The 26,447-nt window shown below is 46.0% G+C and overlaps 1 protein-coding gene across 6 annotated transcripts; it reads right to left on the reverse strand.

Annotated features, from left to right (window-relative positions):
• Positions 1-1,702: 1,702 nt before the first annotated feature.
• Positions 1,703-25,386, reverse strand: TRAF5 (TNF receptor associated factor 5). 6 transcript variants are annotated; one of them, XM_054194135.1, is made up of 13 exons: positions 25,293-25,386; positions 15,370-15,443; positions 12,911-13,055; positions 12,175-12,548; positions 10,954-11,011; positions 9,543-9,644; positions 8,804-8,968; positions 8,419-8,496; positions 7,967-8,041; positions 7,589-7,681; positions 6,483-6,623; positions 5,798-5,966; positions 1,703-5,290 (listed from the first exon to the last, which is right to left on the reverse strand). In XM_054194135.1, exons 4-13 carry the CDS (start codon positions 12,387-12,389, stop codon positions 4,713-4,715), a joined length of 1,674 nt encoding a protein of 557 aa, XP_054050110.1. In that variant the 5' UTR covers positions 12,390-12,548; positions 12,911-13,055; positions 15,370-15,443; positions 25,293-25,386; the 3' UTR covers positions 1,703-4,712. The 6 variants fall into 6 exon arrangements, with proteins under 6 accessions (XP_054050110.1, XP_054050114.1, XP_054050109.1 ...); XM_054194139.1 differs by having other exon boundaries at positions 6,495-6,623; positions 12,911-13,059; XM_054194134.1 differs by having other exon boundaries at positions 12,911-13,059.
• Between the last annotated feature and the right edge of the window lie 1,061 nt (positions 25,387-26,447).

Genomic DNA, 26,447 nt, shown 5'->3' on the forward strand with positions numbered 1-26,447 from the left:
CCCCCTGCCAGAGCAGGGTCACCTAGAGCAGGTTGCACAGGAACGCGTCCAGGCGGGTTTTGAATGTCTCCAGAGACGGAGACTCCCCCACCTCTCTGGGCAGCCTGTGCCAGTGCTCTGCCACCCTCAAAGTAAAGATGTTCCTCCTCATGTTCAGGTGGAACTTCCTATGCTCAAGTTTGTGCCCATTACCTCTTGTCCTGTGCCCGGGCACCACTGAAAAGAGCCTGGCCCCATCCTCCTGACACCCACCCTCTAAGTATTTATAAGTGTTGGTAAGATTCCCCCTCAGTCGTCTTTTTTCCAGGCTGGAGGGACCCAAATCCCTCAGTCTTTCTTCATAAGAGAGGTGTTCCAGTCCCCTAATCATCTTGGTAGCCCTTTGCTGTACCCTCTCCAGCAGTCCCCTGTCCTTCTTGAACCGGGGAGCCCAGAACTGGACACGGTACTCCAGATGTGGCCTCACCAGGGCAGAGTAGAGGGGGAGGATGACCTCCCGCGACCTGCTGGCCACACTCTTCTTGATGCACCCCAGGATGCCACTGGCCTTTTTGGCCACGAGGGCACATTGCTGCCTCATGGTCATCCTGTTGTCCACCAGGACACCCAGGTCTCTTCCAGCTGAGCTGCTCTCCAGCAGGTCAGCCCCCAACCTGTACTGGTGCATGGGGTTATTCCTCCCCAGGTGCAGCACCCTACACTTGCCCTTATTGAATTTCAGCTCTGCAATTAGCCCTAATGGGCTGTAGCCCAGTGCACTGACTTCCCACAGCTCCCAAGGAACAGCCCTGGGAGAGCCATGTCCAGCTGTAGCTCCTGCAGTGGAGACCTCCCCAGCCCAAGCTTCCCCCCACCATCCTGTTGCTGCGCCACCAGTATGTGGACACAGCCTTTCTGCATGTCTTTGTCTCCACACAGGCAGATGCGAGTCAAGCGGAGTTGGCTGTAAATCAACTAAGGGAGCTCAAGTCCTGCCCTGGGACCTCGTTTCACGCTCCCTCTTGCAGTGTGGAGGATGTTCTCCTGCTGCTTGCAGCAGCACAGTGCTAAGGCCATCCATCACCTTCACCCTACGGGCCATATTTACAGCCCTGCGACACCCTGTGGCACTGAGTGTGTGTTTGAGCTCTCACAAAGCATCACGGTTTGAGGTAAAACATTACCAATTTTCTTTTTCAGTAATTTTACTTTTCAGCTAAGTCTCTTCTAACTAACTCAACTCTCTGAATGGGACTCAGATGCTAACATTTTCCCCAAGTTGATTTCCAACACTTTAGGCTTAACCGTGCCAAGTTTTCCATTCCCATTTTTAAAATACCATGTTCTCAAGCATGAAGTAATCATGGGATACTAAAACAATTCCTCTGTTACTGGCCTGAACTGAAAGAAATCCAACCTCAGCTGAACCCAGACCTACCCCAAATAGAAATAATGTCCTGTTGTGATTCTGATGGATCCTCAGACCTCATGGATCTTCACTGATCTAGCTTGGAATTTACTGAACTTCTATGTGCAGCTGCTTTACAATACTCAAGAATAAACCAAAATATCTGTGAAGCACATTGATTCTTAATCTAAAGCAGTGTCGGGATTTTTTTTTGGGTTGTAAACAAAATTCCTGTACTCCACATCCTTCTAAACAATTTGCTTAAATCCCACCAAAAGGAATATATGCCACACTCACTCCAGAAGGATGGTAAAATTATTTATTCTTACATTAGTTTACATATACAGTGATGACATTTGGCTAGAAAAATGCCTGTATTGTAGTAAGAGATATTCAAACAACTACAAACTGTCAATAAATACCTTAAAAACATACTGTATGCTGATGCAGAAATACCCTATGCTCTTTTGGTTACTTACCCAGTACAATATTATTGAAAAGTTTTTTGGTGTTTTTCATGCAACATCAAAATTCTTCCAACAATTCATGCTATACAACATCTTTTTCTTTATTAGGAATGGCATGAAATTTAAAACCCTGTTTAGTAGTAAAAATTGCTGAAAATTTTAACACAAATCTCTCAATTGCTGTATTAAAAAGAATCAATCTAAAGAAGGTTGTCTTTAAAAAAAAAAATCATTTCTTCAATTAATTCTTTATAAAACAGGCAGTATTTCAAAAGGGATGTTTCCATCCCCCATAACGAATCATTTGTGCTTGCAAACTTTAAAAGGAATATTCGTGGCAAAAAAATAAACCCAACTGGTAGGTAGAGGAGAGATTGCAGTATGGACTGGCTAAAACCAAACATGCTTTCAACATCTGTCCAGGAACACACTAAACACTTATCCACGTCACTATGCCATCACCTACTCTAACAATTAGAAATGGAGTTTTAATAATACTTAGCTCTTTTCATGCTCAAAATTCTTCACAAACATTTACATAGTCCTAACGCTTCTGCAAGTATTATTATCCCCATTTTACGCTTGGGGTGGTGGAGGTGGAGAGGGCTGGGAATTTGCCAGGATACAGACTGCATCCTTTCCCGCTTGCCTCCCTCGGTTCTCCAAGTTCTTTATCGCTTTCTATATTTTACACTCAATGTACTGGAGAGTCCCAGGAAACATGGGTGGTACGTTTCTGTCAGTTATTAGTGGTTATTATGCAAGTTGTGCCACTTTGAAAGTTACCTGACGAACATTAAAATAATAATCAAATGAAGTCCACATCCAAGGCTCAGGACATCCTAGAATACCTAGAATGCCACATCATTTTCAAACCAAGCTTGCTCTTTCCTTAATGAAGTGTTAGGGACATGAGGCCTAATTCTCTCTGTTGTACAGCCAAAACGACTCTTAAAGTTAGTCATGGCCGTACAAAAGAATAAAATCTGGCCCTCGCCATCTGTCCCTGAGAACACGGAAAGCCCCTACAGTGGCCCAGTACATCCTGACATTGTACAACAAAAAGGACAATCTAGATCAAAACGAAGATTTAAGATATAGCTAACTCACCATAAGGTACAGATAACGAAGGTCTCTTCCCTCCCACCCCTGAATTTGAGAACATTTGTGTCTGAATTACGTCCTAGAAACCGTGTGGGAAAATAAATGCCTAGCAACGAGATCGTAGATATAAAATACGGTATTTTGCCTTCGTCTTAGTATCAATCCCCAAATCGCTTTGTTTCAGTTGATTTCAACATCCCACAAGGAAAGGGCATTTTTGATTTTGCCACATGTGCCCTCTTGAATTTTCTACCTTATACCTTGCAGTCTGTGTCCCGTTTTGATTTTCATCCTGCCTAGTTTACTCTTACTCTAAACCCAGCTTGGTTTCCTGCTGCCTCCTGACAAGCTCCAGGCTTGCTCTGCCAGTGGACTGCAGGAGCAATGGATAACGTTGCAGTGGTTTCACTACCTGATCCGTGACAGATGAGAGACACAAAATTCTGTCACTCGTAATAACAAAATGACCGAGTGTGCAAAATTACATCCCTCTTACAGGCACCCAAAAGGCTTTAAAAAGGCACGTGTATTCTTTGTCACTTGTTCCTCAGTGCCTGATGTTGGTGGTTTTAGCGCGTCTCCAATAAACCCCGTACAATGCACGCATTCCCTTGCAGTATGGAAGGAACTTGGAATAAAAATTAAGATCATCAGATGTACTTCAGAGTCAGCAGTTGTTATTCAGTGGCTTTCTCGCCCTTTAACAAACACTACAGCTGCGCTACCTGTAAGAAACACATTTTTACAGCAACCTCACTCCTTAATCCATTTCCCCTCTCTTTTCCCAAACATCCAAATTTCTAGCAGACGGGAACAGTGCATGTTATGTGGGTTTTTTCCCAAGCAGGTATCCAAAGCTCTTCCTGCCTTCTGTAGAGCTGGTAGGCCATAAAACATTTCTTTTGTGCAGATGTGGGAGCAAAAGTACAGGAGTTTTGCCCCTCTTCTCCCAGCAGCGCAGCCAAGAGCTGGCAGGCTGGCCGAGTAACCCGCTTCTGGCCATGCCCTGAGAGGTGAGAAGCGCTTGCGGCTTCTTTTGACTTCAGGTGGGGACTGTGGATGTTCGCCATCAATGGAAATCAGTCCCAAGGCACTAGGCAGGAATGGAAAGGACGTAACAAGGCTATTGTGACTTGGGGTTACAGCTGAAATACCAGGCTAGAAAAGTAAGAAGCACTGTCATTTTCCTCTGGGCTTTCTGGAAAAAAACAATTAAAACAAACATAAAAAAGATGCAAGATCCCCAGCTGAAGCCATTCTCCCCGCTTCAAAAATCCAGGAGATGGAGGGATCGAGATAACATGGATTCAAATGTACTAACGTTGAAACATTTCCATTTCAGACGGGTGAAACGCACTCGCACACTTGGGCATGGCTTCAGTTGTGTGTGAGGGAGGGGAGCCCACAGGCCTGCTTGGGCTCCCGGGGGGCTTACTGGAGGAGTTTCATCTCCAAATGCCAGTCTGGTGATGGCAGCCGACCATTCCCTCCAGCCTGGACTGAGCCAAGTCTGGATCGAACGCATGTTCGCATCAAACCGGACTTCTAGCTGCCTTAAAAACGCAGTCTTCAAAAAAGGGTTAAAAAAGGAAAAGCTGATGCTTTGGCAATTCATTGACTGTTATGTGGTCCAAAAGCCTCAAAAGATTATCAGTAGTAGCTTGACTGATGGCAATTCACTCTTGCATGGCTGGTAGTCACCAAAAAAAGCATTTCTTAATGGTTAAAGCAGTCCCATTGATCGGTTACATTTTTCACAATTCCTCCAGATCGCTTAAATCCACAACCACTTTCAAAAACAGTGTGTCGTCTCTGATGTAAGTGTTCTTTGTGTTCTCCAGGACGGTGTGTGACACGAAGCGTGGACATCCAGAGGCAATATTCATTTCTCCGTCCGGCCTTTTAAAACTGCTGCTGTTGGGGTCAGCTCTAAAGACTTCCACGATGTGATTTTTTTTCCCGCTTTGGTCCAGAAGCATCAGTGTAACTTTTTGCTTGAAAGGCCACAGCAGCAGCGAGTCAAACTCCCCTCTCATCACTACGAAGTAGAGGGAGACGTGTGTTCCCTTTCCTGAGCCATCCCCATTCAGGTAGGCTCTGGCGCATAACCTGTACCCGCAGCGGCTGGTGTAAAAGGGCTGGCTGAATATGGAGAGCACACGGCCTTCTACCGCCTCTTTTTTCTTCATCTTGTAGTCCGTGATTTTCCAGATTAATTTCCCATTGTAGCACATGCCTTCCAAAAGCTTAAATCGTTCTTCGTTTTTATTGAGCTGGGCTTTGTGAATATTGATCTGGAGATCGTGTTTGCTGGACTGACCTTCCAAAACAACTGGAGGGGAAGGAAAAAAAAAAAAAAAAGAGACACACATTTGGTAAAATAAAACTGTCAGAGCACGGGATACAAAGAGCAACCAGACTCGAGCTGACGATACTGAACGACTCAAGCCTGAGTACAGGCTGTTAACTAGTGTTACTGCATTTGTTAACTTTTTTTTAATTGTAATTGCAGTTTAATAAGGAAAACTGGTAACTAAAACCAGATTTAATGCCTGACTATGGATAGTACCACTGCCTCCATCACAGCGCACCAGCCTGACCAAGCCCTGCTCTCTGGCCCTGCAGTGCCACAGGAATTCAGGAGATGTTGTGGAGTAGGGGAAGGCTGGAGGATACAGCACACACCACCATGGCTTGGTCTTAGAAAGCAAGAAGAAAGCCCTTTCTGGCTAATAGCTGCAATTGACTGACTGTAGGACCAGAGTCTCTACTTTAGCCACCAGTAAATCAGCAAAAACCCCACACCATGCAGAAAAGAAACGAAAAGTCCCCAACACACCCAAGCGCTGATCGTATGTCTCCATCAGGGCAATCTTCTGCTTTACATTTTCAATTGTGTCAAACAGGGGTCGCAAGTCTAATTTACTTTGCTGCTGGTTTGCCATCTGTATCAGCTGTTTCACTTGTGATTCTAGGCGCGCAGACTTATCCAGGTGACTGGCCAGAGCCTTCCCAGTTCATGCCATTGGAAGAGGGTGGAAGCAGAGACAAGAGACATTCATAAAATGCCACTTCGTTTGAAATAAGAGAAAGAAGCTTTTAGCCTGTCGGCAATATCAACTATATGGTGCATTTGCAAGTACTCTGCTGGTTTAGGAACGTATCCAAATGCTCCTTCACAATTAATTCAGTATTTAGTGACTGAGAAGCCGTCCCTTACTCAGATCAATTCGCACTGCATCACTTCAGTCAACTGATTATTCAAATTTACATCTGCATGTTTGCTCTGGGGATCTGGCCGTGAGGATTTATACAGTGCTTTTTGCCCAGATCAGATATCCAAAATTCTTTATTGGTTAAAATGAGAAAACAATACTGTATTGTAAAAAACCAAGAAGGGCTTGTAAAGTGTTTGGGAGACAGTATTTTTTATTGCCTTGCTATTAATAACAACTTTTATGGCATAAATACATTTAAGGACACAAGAAAGCAATTGGCCAAAAAAGATAAAATTAATGTCTCACCTGTGTGCTTACCATCAAGTTGCTATTTTTACCAAACAGCTGTGTAAACTGCCTGAATTCTTTCTCACACTTTTTAATGGCCTCTGCTAGCTGCTGGATTTTAATCTCTTTACATTCCAGGCTCTTATATAGGTCAGATATCTACAGATGGAAAAACCAGAGTAAAAATGCTAAGGCACACCAAAATATACAACGATCAAATTAAAACATATGTGACTATGTAGGAGAAAGTGGAAAAGTTTACAGTGCAAAGCCTTTAACTTAGCTAGATACAGCACTACTTAATTCAGAATTTGTGAATTTGTCCATTTGTCTGAAAGAATGGAACATAAGGTAATCATATTCTTTAATAGATCTGTGTGGCAACAGGCGTAAAGAGACTCATATCTCTCATCCCCATCATGATGATCCATTCGGGGGATAATACATACTTACATGCACACATGTGCATGTGTTTCTGTGTGTATGTATATACTTCCCCCCCGTATTAGGGTCTAACCAGTAAAAAAGATGAGTCAGTGAGTAGTACTAACTCCAAAACCAAGTTGTAGGATTTCAGGGCACTTATTTTTAGCATAAGCAAGCAGAAGAGTAAGTCAATCATCAGTTTGGATGCCTTCACCTTAGCAGGATTGAGCATACACCCAGTGTCACCTGATGGGAGCCGCAGAAGCCATCACGAGTGGAAAGCTGCTTGCAACTGGCTCTGCACTACTCTGTGCTGCCTTTACAGAGGGGGGTGACTTGGGCATGTAAAGGCTCCTTTTTGGAGCAATCTGACCAGCCACTGAAACTTTAAAATGCTCTATCTCCAAACTTTGTACCTACTGTAAGCAGAGACCAAAAGCAAATGAGGTGAGCGATGGCAACGAGCCTCCCACCGTGCTTGGTGGAGAATATACGTGCCTGAGCATAGAGAGGTTTCCATCTGATTGACTGACTTCACTAGAAAAGCTTACGCTGACTTTTGAGGTGTGCAAAGATGACAAAAACAGTCTTTTAAAATGTAGCTGAGCTAAACCAGGCAACAAATGCAGAATCTCGTATCATCCTCTAACCAGCGAAGCACCACTGAAGAGTGCTCTTTAAATATGACTTCATCTTACCTGTTCTTCCAACCGGGAGTTCTTGTCCAAAATCTGCAGCATGTGTTCCCTCAGGGCACTGTTTTCATGTTCGGCAAGTTTCCCTCTTTTAATCTTAGAGAGGCAGAGGGGGAAGTGAAAGAATAAAATAATAAGATACGCAGATTTTTGAAGCTCTTAGTAAAAAATTTATTGATGCAAGTATTTAAAATGTCTCCTCTGTGCTTTGAAAGTGAGGGAACAGCAGTCCTGATTCTCTTGTACAGCATCTTAGCTGATATTAGAAATGGTTGTGAAAGAACAAAAAATGGGGTGTTTGGGTTTTTTTTATTAATTACTCTGATTGTTTTGGGAGACAAATTCTAGTCCCGGTACAGACAAAGATCTATAAAACAGTACCTTTACAAGACAGCCATACTGCTTATATGGGCAGTCCACTTCTGCCTCAGGACACACAGCGTGATGCTTTTCAATCTGCATGTATTAACAAAGAAACTTGCTATGACATAAATATGAAGTAACTTGCCACACTAATAAAATCTCAATGCCTGCATAAAGGGTGAACAAAGGCCAATGTCATGACACCACCGATCACGTAAACAGGGAAATGAGTATTCAGAGTCAATAAGCAAGCCAGATGTTTTTCCATACTGCAAAATGCCAAGAGTTTGCAGTGACTGAATACCTCACTTCTAAGATGGGATGTATATTCCTTTTAGGGCCAAACAAAGAAAATACTTAGAGCAATGAAGTTTTATTGGCACGGGCCAATGTGGTCTGCAACGTCACTTTCAGTTTTCATAAATGTCTGTGACCTGCTGAATGACGGTATATGAAAAAAATAATAGTACCTCCTTTTTCAGAATTATTTGTGAACAGTTTTGGAGACAAGGCACAGGATAATCAGGACAGTCATTTTTCTCATGATCCTGGGGAAAAAAGAAACAAAACAAGGCAATGGTTTGGGTTTTTGTGAAGTAGTATACATGGAGGAAGCTATGCAAAAAGTAATCCCAAACATACATGTGTAAGCCCCATATCACGTTGTTGTTCATAAGCGAGCAACAGTAACTGGTTTTATTTAAAGTACGTTTATTATACTTTCTCCTTCAGCTACTCAGCCAAATTGTGTTTCAGGGGTTGTTAAGGCCCATTGCAATGCTGGAAACTTTTCACCCAGCAACATTAAGAAGAAACACGTGCTATGGATTCCCAGGGAATGCTTTATAATCTTACCTTTATGTTAATTAACATCACATATTTATTACAGTACTGACACATTTCGTCTCGAAATTTACAGTGCCGGCTCAAATGCTCTTTCAAGTCTTTCCGTAGAATTTGATCACAACATCCATCATTAGTGCACTGCACGCTTTCAAACAAACACTGCTGAAGATGCTCCTGCAACACGTGACAGTAAATTAAACCCCAAAGTATTTCATCGCATCTCCAGTTGCCCAACAGACCCACAGAGACATTCGGCAGTTTGGTAACAAACAAAATTCCATGTACTCTTTTCTCTGTAAACTTTCTCCTTTTCCAACCTCAAAACTATAGTGAACATGAAAATTTGGAGAGTCCTTTGTATGACTACCACTTTTCATTCAACTGACTTCCCGAAAAAAGGCCCAAATGGCCACTACGCCTTGGCAAGATTTCTTGAGTCAACCATCACGTGGCACCTAAGCATACAGAAGGTATGTATAGATGCTACAGATATACTAAAGCTACCTAAAGCAAATGGTTCTTATCAAACAAATAACCTAAGGCAAAGCCGGAACAAGCTCACAGCCGTAATATTTTGAGCTTAACGTTTGTTACTTATGGTGTACAGCTAAGTCATAGTCGATGTACTTAAACCACGTTGCTACAATAACTCTGAAGTCTGAAGACAATAATTGGAATTTATCTTACAATAAATACACAGAGTTTGCATGAAAATCAAAGGCTTCAAAATTTGACCAAGCAAACTAACCTGGTATCGTCCCAGAATTATTTTTGAATTGCAGTCAGGAATGTTTTTGCAGAACACATGCAAATTCAGAACTTCTCTTTTACAGCAGTTGTCTTTGAATACCTGTAAAGGAAGCAAACCAGTCCTCATATCCAGTCACACAGGATGTTAGAGAGAATATAAAAAAGCAAAACATCACAACAAATCTTTTAAGCACACAAGTGTAGACTCCACAGTTGTGAGTATGGTTCTTGATAAGTCATATTGAAAACTTATACTAAAAATATAAACTAAAACATATATGAATTTTCTAATAAGCATAGGGTTTTTTCCCCCCATATAGTTATTCCACAGATGCTGATCCATCCCACAGCCAGCAGGGGTAGTAGCTCAGGAGCTACAAAACCGCTGCCAGAGCCTGCCTGGATCTGGAAGGAAGCAGCCTGAACTAACGGGCCCCAAAGACCAAACCAGCTCTGTGCATGCAGCTCCGACGTTTGAGCACGCAGTATGTCTTTGGAATGGAGATGATGCTGAGATATCCCTTCTGTAGACTCTGAGAAACAGCACCGTTCCCAGTTGTGCATGCAGAAGCAAATTAAGCCCCCAGAGCAAACTTTCAGTCTTATTTAGACATCTTCATATAATGAGCATTATAAAGCTGCTCACTGTTGCACTACTGCCATCAAAATTTGCACAAAGTAGAAGACAGCGAATGAAAAACAAAAATCATGTGGACAGCCTGATTACAATTTCCTATCAGGAGTAGGGAAGAAAGGAAGGATTTGATTTGATTTCACTGGAAAATTCATTCTGGCAGGACCAAGTATGCAGTATGCTTTCAAGCCTTGGCATATAAATAAGGATAAATGAATCCATTACAGAAAAAAAAAAAACAAAAACAACACCAAAGAAAGAAATAATCAATTTGCAAAACAGGAAGCATAAACTTATCTTTTCCTCTACAAAGTTACCCAAAAGTAAATTAAGTCTGCAGGGTTAATGAGATATAATGGAAATAGTTAAGGCAACAAATTATAACCAAGTCAAAACAAAGACAAATAAATAAGATCCCCCAGCAAGATGGGGCATTAAAAAGGCAAGTCAATAAGCGATCCCCACCAAAAAAAGCCATCTGATGACTAGGGAAAATTTAAAACTTTGTGAAACTCTTCAACAGTTTACTTGAAATACAAAGACTAAAATGAAATAAGTTCAGAACATGAGATATAAAATAAAGCGTTAGCTATACACCCATACTTCCTTTCTGGGAGAGCACCACTGAATACACTGCTTCCCTTAGCATCATTTCAGAGACAAGAACTGCTCTGCCCCTGAGGACTAACAGACTACGAGCCACCTTGTTCCCAGATGTCCAGCTTTTTCCAAGCAGATATTGACTGTTGAAGCAACTGCAACTACAGCCACTTACCTCGTGCATTTTTATTGTTTCTTTGTCGACAGGACAGGTGGGTACTGCACTCAACTCTCTAGATCGAAAGAAGAGTCATGTTAACACACAGAAAATTTGATTTATTTTGCAAAATTGGGTTACGCTAGAATCTGACTCTGGCAGAACTCAGTACTAGGATACCATAACAACCAAAAAAAGTGCTTCAAAACCACTTTTGTCTGGCAGCTACACAGCCAAATTCTATCTACAACTCTAGGAGAGCATTAAGGTGCGAAAGTGAATGTGTAGCAGAAAGCAGAGTTTGTCCTATGAGTGTTAATAAGATGATTTTAATTAACAGGACTTTGTGACACTCTCGCCATCTCCTGCTCGCAAACGTCTTATCTGAAATAATCCCATCGTGTGCATTAAACCCAGCCTTTGCCTAGCGCAAGCAGCGCACTCCTTGCTACGCCAGTAAAAAAAGATCTCATGGCTCCTATCTTTCAAGACTTCCAGAAGTCCCAGGATAAAGGACAATAAAATACTTATTGAGGCAGTGCAAAAGGGAGGCAACTCAGAGAGAGAAAGCAGCAAACACAAAACATCTAAAAATCGTAAAAGGTAAATGGCGACATCCATCCACGTAATCAGGCTCCTCTGCAGCCTTCCTGGGCCAAATCCTGCCCTTGGGCACAGCAACCAGTACGTAATGTATTTCCAGACAGGTCTGTGGGGTAAACTCATTTGTACCTGCGGGTAAATCCCAAGCAGATGGATGCCAGCAGCCTTGAGATCTGACTCTAGTATTGGGTAATACTAACATCAGTTTTAAAGCTCCACTAAAATAAAATAAACTATACAGAAGCAAGTGAAAACAGCTTAATCTAACCACCAGTGCCAATACTGTAAGACATTAATGCAACAAATTCAGCTGAACAGCACAATGTGAGACAGAGAGACCAAAATAGCATCTCATGCAGTAGTGCTTAAATTTATATCAACAATTTCTTTACGCTGACTTCCCTGCAGTTACCAAAGCATTCCTCACCAACACTGGGTAAGGTCTTTAAAGACAACTTTAAAGCACTGAGACTGCAGTCATTGAGTTCAGCAGAGTCTTCCCATTGACTCCTTCAGCATTTTATCAGATCGGTACTATTATTATGGCACTCACTGCTGATTTATAGAAGGCATTGACTTCTTTTTAGGAAGGGACAGGACAGAGAGCTTGTGGATGCAGGAGGAATCTGCACTGACCTCAAAGAAAGAATGCACTGCTGGCAAAATCGGTGGCCGCATCCTGTCTGGTGGGGGTTGTGAAGGACGAGGTGGCAGTAGGCGCACTTGTACCGGTCTTCTAAAGTTTCGACAAACTTGTAGTCGGCGTCAGGCTCGAAGTCCAGAGAGATGGCGCTGGCAGAGTTCTGGCGCATGAAGATGCCCGAGAGACCAGTGAGTTCGTCACAGGCCATGGGAGCTGCACTGGGAACCACCAGACACAGGGAGAATCCTTTCAAATGTTCACCGGCAGACAGGCCGCTTTGGCTACCCCTTGCAGCAGGATGCCGCTCGTAGGAGGGTTTTCATTTGCAGCAGGGTGCGACAAATTTTGGAGGGAAATGTGGTGCCAACTATGGAGGAACAACAAAACGCTCAGAGAACCACAAAATGATGGCTACATGGCAAGCATCAAAGCACACTTCTTTGGAAATGAGTTTCACAATCTGAAAATTATTCCTCAGAATAGAGATTTTTATGTTTTATTAAGTTTTCTTGCAGCAGCTCTTAGTTTCAAAACAGTTACAGGAGTCACACACATGGTTGGGGAAAGCAGAGGCCAAGTCTTGTCCCTAATGTCCACCAGGAAAGTCTACACTTAATGCAGGGGCCACCCACATGACTTCACGAGTTCATTGCACTGGTTCAAGCAAGAGACAGCTTTGTGGTTTACAGCAAGAAGCGTACAAAAAAGAAGGCAGCAAGGGGATTTTACCTTCAATTTAGGTGTTACAGGAGGCAAAGCCTCTTAGTTTGACATCTTTCTTTTCACAGTCGGTCACTCATTTATAGCAGTAAACTCTACTACTATTTTTTCAGAGTTTTACTTTATTATGTGCAAGTTCTTGGCTATATTCATCCTGCCTGAAAGAAACGGTGGGGAAAAAAAGAAAAAAGAGAAAAAAAGAAAAAAGAAAAAAAAATGCAATCAGAAGCGTCACATAAGTTTTTCCTCTCAACCTACTAAAGCTCATACACAGCACAGAATACAATCTTAGTTTTCTAATAGGAAAATCCAGCAACATTTGTTTCCAGCCGTAAATCACAAACCTTGAGATTTACCACCCGTCCCTCAATCTTGCAGTACTTTTTTTTGCAAATAGCTCAAGACCTAGAGCCACTCTGGTTTTCGTTTCTTGTGGCTTTGCATTCTGAAGACATTTTTTCCTTACAGGATGTGTACAAAAGCACAACCCACCTGAGCTCTCAGAGCATTTCACGGGGGAAGTGCTCAATTTTATAGCTGTGCTGCGGGACGCTATTTCTCCTCTGCCTGCATCACCTTCCCTGTCAGTCACTCGAGTCACTCTCACTGGCATCAGCACCTCCCTGAGAGCTCTGACTCAGCTCCTCTAAGGTCACCGAGGGTATCTGCTGCTCTGGTAGGGAAGCAGGGCCAACACATCACCATTAATAACCTTACGCTGGCATTAAACAGTATGCCAAGTCCTGATACACCGCCCTGACTCCCTGCTGCAATGGATTCCTGGCCCACGAAAGCAGTGATTAGGACTGTGCTACGCAGAGCTCCGGTGCTGCCACAGACCTCCCGGCCTCCAGAAAGCAACACCCATTTTCCTTGCTACTTTAAAATCCCCTACTGGGCAAGGAAATCCTGCTGATAGGTAAAGTACTCAATTCAAAATCAAGCCAAAGCATGTAACCAGCGAAAGAGTATTTCACAACAAACATTTACGTGCTTCCGTAACTCAGCGCCCTTTTTCATGGTTGTGCATGGTATTTACCTGCCCAGTTTGTGAGAGCCTCCCTGCCCTCCACCAGGCTGAATGTCAGACTAACTCCAGCACAACTGATCATCTAACGCCGGTAACCCACAGGAATATGAGCCCTAATCATATCCCAAGCATAAAGACTTACTATTCCAACTGGAGTTTGCAAATTACCCTATTCAGTCCCTCTAAATGAACTGCCTTCTGCTTCAAACCAGAGATGATTGTCCACGTTGCTCCTTTCATTTTTAAACAGCTGACCTTTTCTCCTTTGAAAACAGGGTTCCTGCTTCTCTGACGCTTAATAAGGAGCAATTCTATTCTCCTCACATCAACCAGAGATGCCCAAATGCAGCCTGAGGGATTACCAGCCTCCTGCCTGGGCTGTCTTGGTAGCAGATGCCAGCAACGGAGCGCGCCTGCTGCTTCCGAGGCAGATGGAGAGCTGCCACCGTTAACTCCCACAGCACAGACTACCTACAGGACGAATTTCCAACAAACTCATTCTGTCGTTGGTCGGCAAGAACCCCAACACACGTTTCCTTCCTCTCTCTTACTAGTGTGCCCTCCCATTTACATGGCAGCCAACTGCCTGAGTCCTATTACACTCTAAGACTTGTATCATCTGATGGAATCGTTTAGCAAGTCAATGCTGCACTGTGTAAAAACATGCAAAAAAAGTAATCCGTATTTTACCCATTTTTGCCTTTAAGGGTCTACCTAACTCCTGAAGTACTTCCAGCTGGGGTGAACAATGCTACAAATGTTTTAGGCAACAAAGTTATGGTATGTGTTAAGAAGAAATACAGTCACCAGCCCAAAATCCCATCCAGAAATGCCTTCAGAGCTCTCGCCATTAATTAAATCGCTTACATTCGTTCCCATCTCTTTCTGCAAGGAGCACTCTGCTGCGGTACAATCCCTTCCAGCTCTCTTGCTGAAATTAGAGCCTTTATCTCCTTAAACGCCCTCATGCTGCACCAATATCCCCAACCCAGATCCCATTCCTAAAAAAAGAGACTCTCGGCATCTCCATGAACGCGCCGCCTCCCCCTCAGCCTCGCTCAGCAGCACGTTGCACAGCTGAGGGCACCTGAGGACACAGGAAGGATCACTTGAGGTGAGAGGCGAGCCTGCCTATTCAGAATGGAAACCTTTGGGTTTCCAGAAGACCGGGGATGTTTGCCACCGCTGCCAGCCTCGCAGGGGGCTTGCCGCGAGGTTTGCAGCTGTTCTGCTGGAGGAAACGGCTGCCCCAGGAGAGGACCTAAGCGTGGCAATGCTTCACCCAAGCTGGAGAGGTGCCCGCGTGAATCAGCCGTGGAGACGGGCTCAGAGGAGCCGAGAAACCGCAGCCCTGTGCCAGACCTACCGCCGGCCAGCGCTAGGCGGGATGCCATCCAAACCATCGCAGGCGGTGCGTAATCCCCATCCCAGTACCCACCGGTGACTCAGGGCGGATTGCAGCAGCTCTTCTTCCACTTGGGTCTTCCAGCGCCCACACCCGTGGTCTCTGAACTGAAACCAAAGGGAAACCGTCAGGGGAAAAAAAGTGCTTTTTTTGTGACAGCGAGAGCACGCCAATGGTTAACTGAATCAATTTCCTGCTTACGCTAATGCCTGACGGCGTAGGAGACAAGGTATGCTTTCACTTCTGCCTGTTCACAACTAAGCGCAATGGGAAGGTGTCCTTTCTTTGCATTCACTGTCATTTTTCAGCACATGTATGAACTGTAATGCTCTTTTAAAACATTAGAGCTCATGCTGCATAACGACGCTCTTCTGGCAGACACACAACACTACGCGGCAAAGGGATTTTCACCGCAACTCCACTGCGACAGCACACGCACAAAAAACCCCACCAATCTATAGTCACTGAAAATCTACACGTCAAAAAAAAATGGATTTCCATATACCGAAATAAATAGAATTAATTCTGACCACACATAGAAAAGTAGTACGAATCACTAGAAGCTAAGCCCAAGTCCTGTAAAGAGCCACCAAAGAGTAGGGAGCTCAACGTCAGCGCAGCACAAAGAGCTCCCAGCTGCACCTTCCTACCGTCTCAGCATCCCAGCCCTGCCCGCGCCACCAGCGCCACACGCAAAACGCCTCAGGAGCAGCTCTTTATATAACTGTGTTGTATGCAGATGCTTTAACCTCACTGGAAATAATCCAAAGGGGAGAATTTTCGTAACAAAAATAAACTTTCTTAAATGTGGGCTAGCCTGTTTTAACTACCACCACACCAAACTAAGCCCAAACGTTTTCCATTAAAATGCTCCACACTTAGCCTATCTTACTGTTCAGAAACCGAGTAAGAGATGAGCAGAACATGATAATAAGGAGGCAAATCAGCATGGGCATGACTTACTATAATATACAAATTACATTAACGCTTTCAAAGCCATGTTCAAACAGTTCCCCTCCAGCAGCGCCACCTCTGCGCAGTCAGAATGCAGAGAAGCGGTGTGCAACGCCGATAGCACATTGAACTACTGTGGACAGATTAACTTTTTTTAGCCACAAAAACATACTAACTGCACACAGAGAAAACCATCCCTATGACGTAGTCACTCTTTTTAAAGAGAATATGTTTTTCCTTTTTTCTCTCGCGCGAAGCCAAGCACCCCTGAAAGGTCAGCAGATTAATTACCCCATGAGCTACGAGTGCACCACTACAGCAGGCTGCAGCACCAAAACCTGCAGGACGGCAGACCCGAGGCACAGGCACTGAACACCACCATGTCTTTTAGACTCACAGGGGCAAATATGTGAGTTGTTATCACAGATTTGGTCATGACATATGGACAAGAAGCTGGGACCCTTGGTCCTGCTGCCCAGCAAAGAGGGGTTGAGAGCATGGCTTCCGACAGGTTCGCTGCATGAGGGGAGGGCAATCCTCAGTTACCCTCCAGGATCAGGGTATGGCTCAGTAAAAAGCATTGTGATCACTTTCTTTCTTACCATGCTTCCATGAAATACATACGAGAGGGAACAGAAAAAAAGTCATGCCGCGATGTTCCTACACACCTAGCTCTAGTTCAGCTCTATTGCTTTGCCCTAAGGCACTTGGCAGGGATGAGTCTTAGAAGATGCCCTGTCCCTCCCTCTGAAAATTATCTACCTTTTATGGTACATCAGAACAAGAAGCCTTGTCTTAGTCACGGTGGGGAAAGTTTTGTCAAACTTAGAAGTCTAAGTTCACTTCATTGTGAGCTGACAGGCAGAAATATAATGGAGGGGAACATACCTTGCATTAAAATGATCCTCTCCAAGCTGCCTTATAAACTAGGTAGATTAGCTGCCTTCAGTATTTTTGAATTAAAATAACAAAGTTATATGATTTGCTACTAATATAAGGTCCTCCACAAAACCACTGCGTTTTGGGGACAAGAAATGTATGCCCCAACTCTTAACATATGGAGCAGAACAGGTAACAGAGTCTGATAAAGAATGACTAAAAATATCTACACAATTGAAATACATATTTAAGATACAGCAGATATTATGGAGTCATGTGAAAACAGCAGACGATGACATCTGACATCACTGAGGGATCATCCTTGCGCCTTCCAGCCCAGGAGGAGCTGCAACAAAGTGCACTTGCAGAGTCTCCATGGGGCAGAAGGACCACAGCTGCATCATTTGAGCCCCCCAGCCCAGAGGCTGCGGAGGGAAAGGATCCCCTATTGCACCAACACGGACCCACCACTGAGACTCAGGGCTCGCTCCTGCTTCACCTGGCAGCAAGTCAGCCTCAGGAGCTGTTCTGTTGTTGTCCTACTCGCTTACAAACCATGGTGTGGTGACCAGCTGGTACCCTGCAGACAATATTTCTAACAGCAATAATTTGCTATTGGATATGTGCCTGAGGCCCCACAGGGGATGTTGCTGCCGAGGGCAGCAGAACAAATTTATTTTCTTTTGTATACAGACAAACTTTATTCTCAAAGCACAGTAAAACCCTACTAAGCAAGCATCAATTTGCTACTCTCCATAGGCAAATTTTCACTAAGCAGAGTAAGATGGTAGGGTTTCCTTTGCACAGAGTTACAGTCAAGCATTACAATAAATCCCCATAAGACCAGACTTCATTGGGGTTTTTTTAATGCACAGATTACAACAGAGATAGCATTTTAAAAAAATAAATTAAAAAATACAACTCTTACAACTAACAAAGTGTGTCTGGTGCTTAAGTACCTTTGATTTTATGGACAACTTGCTTATTCACTACATCTGCTATTTTCCCTGGATCTCCTAATCATTAATTAGTTTTGTATTATCAAGAAATCCCTCTACATCTAATCAACACAACATAGTTACAATAATACGGAAAACTTTTGTCTTAAAATGATCCCATTCACAGATGGAAAATAATTCTGTTCCCATCACTTCCATAGCAATACCTGGATGTTTTACCGTCTTAACTAAGCACCAACAGCAATTTCGGTAAGAAAGCACCGTCACTCACCCCTACGACACCCTGGCACCCCCAGTTCAGGGGCTGAACTCAGATCCTGAGACGTTTCGGGGTCTGCAGCCCTCCCCCCGTGCAGCCCCGTGCCGCTCACACCCCCCTGCACCAGCCCTTCAGAGCTGCGAAATAATTCTAGCAAAGTTAGGCTCCTGCCGGCATTAACAAGACACATTTTGGTAAAGCCGTACCTGAAAACTGTAGCCGGTCCTCAATGGGGAGAAAATGAGAGAGCAAACGAGAGAGAGAGTGCGCCAGTGTAAGCTTTGTGGTTAAAACAACAGTACGAGCATTTTAAAGCAGCAAGGGAGTGGAAATCCCCCGGCGTAGCTTTGAAAAAGATCACGTCTAAAAACGCTTTAAAAGCGTTAAGGCAAAGGCAAGCCATTGAAAAGTATTTTCCTTTACTGTGTTGATGTGGGGACTGCAGATTTTACCATTTGGAGCAACACAAGGTTACCAAGGACTTTTCTCACAGTTCTCATCCAAGATACGGAGGAATTTTCACCTTTCACAAAAGTGGTGAGTGATGTGACCAAAGAAAAAAAACATCTGGGCAGCAGAAAGCACAGAAGGATGTAAGGAAAACGCAGTTCCAGCCCTGTGAATCCTTCCACGGTAGCCCGGGTGGACCCGCTCGTTGCAGGAAGCGAAGGGATGGCTCAGGGAGGAAACGGCACCGGCTCGGTCACAGAGCGACTGCATCAACTCGCGCTACGGGCTGCACGGGCATTTCGCATTTAAGCCAGAACTCTCCAACCGAGATAAAATCCATTTTGAGAAAATAAATGTTTATATTTGGGTTTTTAATAATTTACGTGGACATAAACCCGAATGATTTTGGAGCCTGAACTTAATTGCGCACACAGGGCCCCTGGCAGCCTTCATCTCCACTGACTCTGCGCCAGCCTCCTTCCCAAGGCTCTAATGTGCTGCCCTCGTGGCAGTGCCACGGGCTCCATCTCTAACCTCTCTCTTTTCTAATTCTCCTCTGCTCCCTCCCCTGGCTTTCTAGTCTCTTTTTTTTTTTTTTTCTCTCCCCTAAAGTAAGGTAACTTATTTTCTATAAAAGCGGTAATTTTCAAGCCTCCTGTTATTTAAAATACTAGTTTTCTAAAGAAAGCTCCTATTATATCTTGTAGTAAAAGCAACACATTTAGCCTTTTCCCTTTAACTGAGCCTGCTCCCAGAGCCTTTCTAACCTATTTCAATTTCCCACCTCTCCTCCCAGGAGGCATCTCAACCTACTGCATGTTTTCATGAACCTTCCCTGAAGCTCTGGAACAGACAAGTTATCACTAGAGTCAGTGGCAAAGGGAAAGGCATCGATTCGAAGGCATGCTGCTTCTTTGTGGGATCAATTAAATTGATCCAAGTTGACTTTCTAGATGCAGCCTAAGCTCACTTCTACAGTCAAGCTTTTTAAACCAGAAGATATTCTTTCGTCCTTGCCACGAACTTATGTCCCCAGGGTGCATCCTGGCAAGCTGCTGACTATGCACAACCCCTGCACAGGCTGACATCAGAACAGCAAACCAGCTCGTACGTGGGCTTTCCTTGAGCCTGGCAGCTCTGGAGGAAGGACGGATCCGCTGGTTTTGTCGGGAGGAGGCAGCGCTGCAGAAAGTGTGGTGGTCTGTGAGCACAGCTCCAGGAAGCACCATCTGCTTCTGGGAAGCTTTGGGGAAAACCCCAAATGGAGAAGTTGAGTAGGAGCAGGATCTTAATTTTAAACAATTTCACTCTGCAGATGAGTAGAGAGCCATAGGCTGGTGATACTGTTCATGGGCAGCCCTCAGTCTCCTCCAGCACCAACTGCAGTGCTGAAACCCCGACCAAGTTTCAAGCAGGCTCAAAGGATGAAGGCGACCAAAAAGACAGACAGCAACAGCATTTAGGAAACAGAATGAAGGAAAAGAGAGAGACAGAAGAACAACATAAAGAAACAGAAGTTACTGAAAAGAGGTAACAATAAAAGACAGAGCAAGACAGCTAACGCGTTTTAATTTTTTTACTTTTAGTGTATTGGAGCTAAAGTCAAGTCCTCACTTTTCCTAACAAATAATAGGCCATTAAAAATTTTGCAGAACTAGGTCTTTGGGGCTTTTAAGTTTACGTTTCCTTCCCTGCCCCAAGGGAACATGCTATCCAGGACATCAGTTGCTTTGACTGTTCAGTCCATTTGGCCATGAATACCTACTCAAGGCATAAGAGGCTCTCGGGTTTAATTTTCCACGCCCCTGACCATTTGACTTAGTCTTAATGAAGAACTTAATCAGCGTGTATACAGAAACCTATGAATCAACTCATTGGTTATTCATCCGAATTAGTAGGATGAACTCAAATTTTTCTAGGGCTTGCCACCCCCTTCTTCTGATGTGTTCCCTTGTTCCAGGGGTAAACCGTTCCCCCCGCTGCGGCCTCAGGAATTCATGAGGTCAGTGGATTTTGCTCTAACACACACATGCATTTGATGACGTATGGACACACATCCTCACCAAAAAGGTAACTGCTAATATCAAAACCCCAAGGCTATTGGGGACCCAAAAAAAAAAGGAGGGAAAGGATGTGCTCTTAAGAAGTCCTTCCCATGAGATCAAGCAGGACAGGCTAGAGATTTATGGAAGTATGGATGGGGAGTGGTGCTTTCCCGTGGACCCTTCTGTACATGCGATCTGCAGCTGACACCTGTGCAGCTGGGCAGACACGCAGCGAGCCCCGCCACTGCCACAGGCCTGGACGCCTGCTGGGAACAAGGTGCAGGGACCTCCCGGGAGGGGAAAAAAAAAAAAGGCAGAACCGTCCCTTTATGCATCAGGCAAGATGCCGTGTGAGATGGATGCTAAACATGCTGTGGGCAGCATCCAACCCCGCTCTCGCTGCTGGCACCAGTTTTAGCTTTATTGCTCCCAGCAGTGAATAACTTTGCCGTTTTTAGTGACCTCAAGGTGCATCTCAGGCATCCCCAAGGTCCGTGTTCATAATTCGTCAGTAAAAAACTGCCGTGAACAAGGTTTAATGTCGACGACAGCGAGACACACAAATGGACAAGATTTTTCTTTATAGGTAGTGCCCAGTAGCCTTCCATAGTCTCTTTCATTGCATACACGACCTGGCAACTGTTTGTACCTGCTGTTTCCAAGGCAATATTAAGAAATTAAACCCTTGATTTTTTGTTTCTTTCATAGTTAGTATGGGCCACATTCCAGTTTCAAGTGCATGGATACAGCGGACGAGACTGAAAACGGTAGGACTTAGCACATCAGGTCTGATCATTGCGCATCTCACAGAGACTACTTCGGGAAAAACTGCTTTGCAGATCGTTCCTCCCCTTGAGGTTTGGTTAGTCGCTAGGTGGTTTTGCGTAATAATAATAAGAAAAAATAACTTTTACGTTTCAATGTTATCTTCTGCAAAATAAGCACACAGCAACATACTTACCCTGAGAGAATCCCTATATGCAAATGTGAGTATATTACATACAAAAACGTGCTTTATCAGTCTCCCCCTCAGAGACAAATATGCTTAACTATACAGCACTCTGGGCAGTCCCATATCAAAACCACCGTGGTTTAGGGTGCAGACAGTTTCTCACACACTTGTTTATTTGTTGCAAGACCGAGCTGGGGAGACTATGGAAATTTTTGCAACATTTTTATTAACAATATACATGACTCAAGTTTCCTCACCCTCCTGAGCCCAGCCACGCATTGGGGTAAAGAGGTTGGTGTCTTTCCTGGGCTGAGGGAAGAGGGTGGAACAACTGCGCATTGCAGCCCAAATTGGTACAGATAAGGGACTGACGACTAACAGTGTGAATATTAACTCTTTGCAGTCATTCGCCAAGAAACTTGGACAGAAAAGAACTAGAAAGCAAGAGAAGAGGTTCTGAAATCCTCACCGCAACTCAGGTCTGGGCCATGAGGGCACGCTGGCCGTAAGGCTGCGCAGTGGGGCTGGGGTCCTGCAGCAGCACCCTCGGGCCGGCACGCTGCTCCGGGCAGGCTGCTGGCCCCTGCTGAGAACGGCAGGTCTGCCAGACAAAAGAAACCACCTGTATCGCTGCAGCCACCACCAACTGTCTCAAGAAGATCAGAAGCCCAGGAAAAGTTACAACTCACACAGACTCCCTGGAGAGCCGGGGGGGAGGAACACCTCTCCACAGTCAGCTGTTTATTGATCGTAAGTAACATCTATTTATGTAAAATCAAGGGCTCAGACAAAGAATTGAAGAAGATAGAGGGCTATAGGTTAGCTTAAAGACAGGACACAAATAAAGCCCAGAAGATCAAGCACCCTACAAGCCTGTAGCTGCCCACTGAAGGGATGAGGCAACGTGACCCAAACAGTACACAGCACAGAACGAAGAGCTCCTGACGCGGACCACAGCTCTGCCCTTTGGTGGCTACACAAAAACTATGCTCCTGTCTTAGGGAGACTGATTAGGGAGTCTGTGGGGTGAAAAAGAGCTGTCTCATTTCGGCTCTTTGCACTCATTTGAAATCTTTTCCCCTCCTGGATGTCATTCCTCATCCCCTCTAAACTCCGCAGTTACTCCTTTGGTGTATCCTCCTGCGCCCTCCGCTGTTTCTGTGAGTGCCACAAGCTTTTCTTTTCATGCTTCCTTCCTCATATTACCCTGAATTTTATCTCTCAGCAGTTTGCCCCTCTTCAGCCAAAGTTTCCTGCCAACTACTCACAGATGTGCCCTGTTGCCACAGACCATCTTCCTGCATAGGCTGAACCCTTGGCCTCTCCTCCGGTACCCAGCTGGTGGGTGACCACCAGCTCGGAGGTAGCCCGCTGTCCCCAGCCTTCCCCAACAGGCCTTCTCCTGCACAGCTCCTCAGTGTCCAAACCTGACACAGCCAGCTTCATATTCCGCTCAGGTCCATAACCTTAATTTCTCTCTCAAGCTTGACGCGTTAGAACTTCACAATGTCTCGCCAACTTCTCCTGCTTCATTCCTCTACGCGATACAGTATTTCTTGTCCCCTTATACAAATAAAACTCTTGTCCATCATCATCATCATCCTCTGGTTTTCCAAACACTCATTTCTCCTGAAACACGATCTTTTACTTATTTATCGACCCAGGGTGCTGCATAGGGATCGTTTTTCTAAGTCACAGCTACAATCACATCACCTCTCTGTCCATCCCTCCACTCCCCCACTGCACCAAAACCTCTTGACTTTCAAAGTCTGTTCTAGTCTCCCTCCACTTGCCCCTGCGTCCCCTCCAATGATTTAAAAGGGCTGTTTCCATCTCTGGCCAAATGATGATACCAGGCACCACTGCCCCCTTGTTATGTATTTGAGCAAGTGCGTACTGGGAAGGCAGATTTTTGGAGGGGTATTAGCAGGCTATTCGACTTTGAATCTCTTCTGCAAAATTACCTTTGCCAAGCAGCTGGCAACAACTGGTTTCTGCCTATCATACTGGTCTGGAGGGTCACACTGTCCCCTATTGCTCTTGCCCACAGGCGCATCCCTCCCCTGCCCCGACTTTGACTACAAACCCCCTTCAGCCAAGGGCTGCGGGGTTTTGCCCTCTGCTCGCACAGCTCCCGGCACACCAGGGTCCTCATCCACGGCAAACACCTCTCCACGTGACAGAAATAAGAAAGATAACCAAGGCTAACAGCAAAGGAAGCGATGCGGGGTGGTTTTAGGCCGAGCGTAACACACGACCACCATGGCTCACACTAAAATCAAAAGCAAGAACGCAACGCAGTCCTCAGGAGAAAGAAGATGAAGAGCGATACTAGTCATGCCGGTATTCCTGCAGGAAAGCATCCTGGAGCGCCTCAATTTTATGTTCATTGTTAAAGCTGCGTGCTCTGCCTACAATCAGCTGGGGAGGTTTAAAAATACAACCATGTTAGTGCTGCCGGCCTGGAGCCATGCCTGACCTGAATACACCGAGCTATTTTTAGCACATCGCTGCGCTCCCTTCAGCCATCCCGTATTTATAGAACGGAAGTTATGAGGAAAGTTGTTCTTGGCTGGCATTGGGAAGGCGCAGCCAAGCTAACAACAGGCAAAACAATTCAAGAAGTGCAACAATAGGAGCTCTCCATTTTTCCTGCTAAATCTGAAGAGTGTTGAAAGTACTTGGTCAAAGCCTACTGCCTCCGTACGCTCCCAGAGTGCTGTTAATCAGGGAAAATGAGAGGTCTGGCTGGGATTCCCTGCACACACAGGGAGGGGAAATTCCCTCCCCCCCCTCCACCAGCAGAATTCATCTGACACCAGCGGGGATCCTCGATGCAGCTCCCTGCGATTTTAAGCCCAGAGCGGCCGCAAAGGCATTCATCCGCCCCAGCAGACCCTCGCTGCTTTGTTCCCTCCTCTCACCCTCCAGAATTTCAGCCCTGCCCACCTCCGAGGCGCACACCGGGCCATCCCTTCCCTTCCTCCGGGAGAGGAGCGGGGAGCCCCCGCCGCCCGCCAGGCGGGGGCCGGGCTGGGCTCCGCGGAGCAGAGGAAACCCCCCACCGCAGCGCCATGAGAGAGCGGGGGGAGCTCTTCCACACCATCCCCGGGGGACGCACCAAGTTCACCTTTTCTCCACGGCCCTCTCTTTTTTTTTTTTTTAAAGCGAAAAAGCGCCGCAAAAAGAAGAGACTTCCCCCTCCGAGCCGAGGGGGCAGGAAGAGCCCTTCAGAGAGGCTGTCACCCACCCACCCATCCATCCATCCATCCACCCACCGGGGCCTCCCTCCCGCCTCCCGCCCACCGCCTTCACCCGGGGCCGCGCCCGGCCAGCGCCCACCGCCGCCCGCGGGCCCCGCGCAGCCCCGGCACCGCTCCTCGACACCCGCCTCGGCCCCGGCCCCGGCCCCGGCGTGACCCCCGCACCCGCGGCACCGCCCCCCCCCCCCGCCGCACCTGCCCCGGCACTCGCTGCCCTCCGGGCGGGGACGGTGGCCGGGCCGCGGTGGCGCGGGAGGTGCGGGGCCGCCGCCGGCTGCGCGGGGCGCGGCTCCGTGCGGGGCGGGGGGGGGAGGAAGCGCCGGTGCCGCCGCCGCCGCTGGGAGCCGCTTTCGGTTTCATGGCAACCCCCGGGCGGGGAGACCCCGGCGGCGGCGGCGGCGGCGGCGCGGCCCCGCCCGCAGGGCCCGGGGGCGGCCCGGCCCGGCCCCGCCCGGCTCCGGGCGCCTCCGGTGTTCCCTCCGCCACCGCGGAAACGGCGCTCAGCTTGAATGGAAGAGATGAGCTGCGGGCCGCCGTGGGTCGGGAAGGCTCCCCCGCAAGCCCCGCCGCCTGCTCCGAGTTCACCCCGGGGCTCCGCAGCCTCCCACACGCTCCGGGTGGTTCGGTAAAGGCAAGGCGAAAGTCCTCCGCGGGCTACGAAGTTGGTTTTCCGGGAGGGGCTGCCGAAAGCGCACGGCGAGCAACACCGCCGCGTTGGCAAGGAGCAGCAGATGGATCCGCTCCTCCTTTGGGCGATGCACCCCCTGCCCGCCTGGAATATATCTGCTCTTTTTCCTTATTTACCCCTACGGTACTGAAATAGCAAAACAAGGCCCATGCAAAGGACACAGACATTAGCTATTACCACATGCCAGTATTATTTGCCAATTACTTAGGACACACCAAAGGATTTTTTACAAATGCAGACAAACACAGCCGCCCTCCAGCCCACGACACCCATGCAACTGTTCCACCGCTCACTGCCCCCCATCACCGGCTGCCGCGCTCTGGTCTCTCTTCCACGTGAAACCACTTCTAGGAAAACCAGTCTCTAAGGAAAATACCCCGCTGGCACACGCACAAAAGCACTAAGGCTGACAAAAAAGAAACAATCGGGCTGTGTTATCTGGATTGTCATAAAGTGAGCTCTAAAAATAATAGGAATAAAATCGTCTCAGAGTCTTCTTTTGCTAAAATGACTCAGACTCACCACTCCCAAAGGTGTCAGTCCATATTGCATTAAGATTCTGGGAGTCCAGCAAAGGTATAGAGGCCATTACCACAACAGAGACCTTTAAAAAACACTCCCTCTTGCAAAAATGTAGGACACTTTTGTTTTTCTTTTCTTCT

Source organism: Rissa tridactyla, chromosome 3 (assembly GCF_028500815.1).
Source record: "Rissa tridactyla isolate bRisTri1 chromosome 3, bRisTri1.patW.cur.20221130, whole genome shotgun sequence".
Lineage (NCBI taxonomy): Eukaryota > Metazoa > Chordata > Aves > Charadriiformes > Laridae > Rissa > Rissa tridactyla.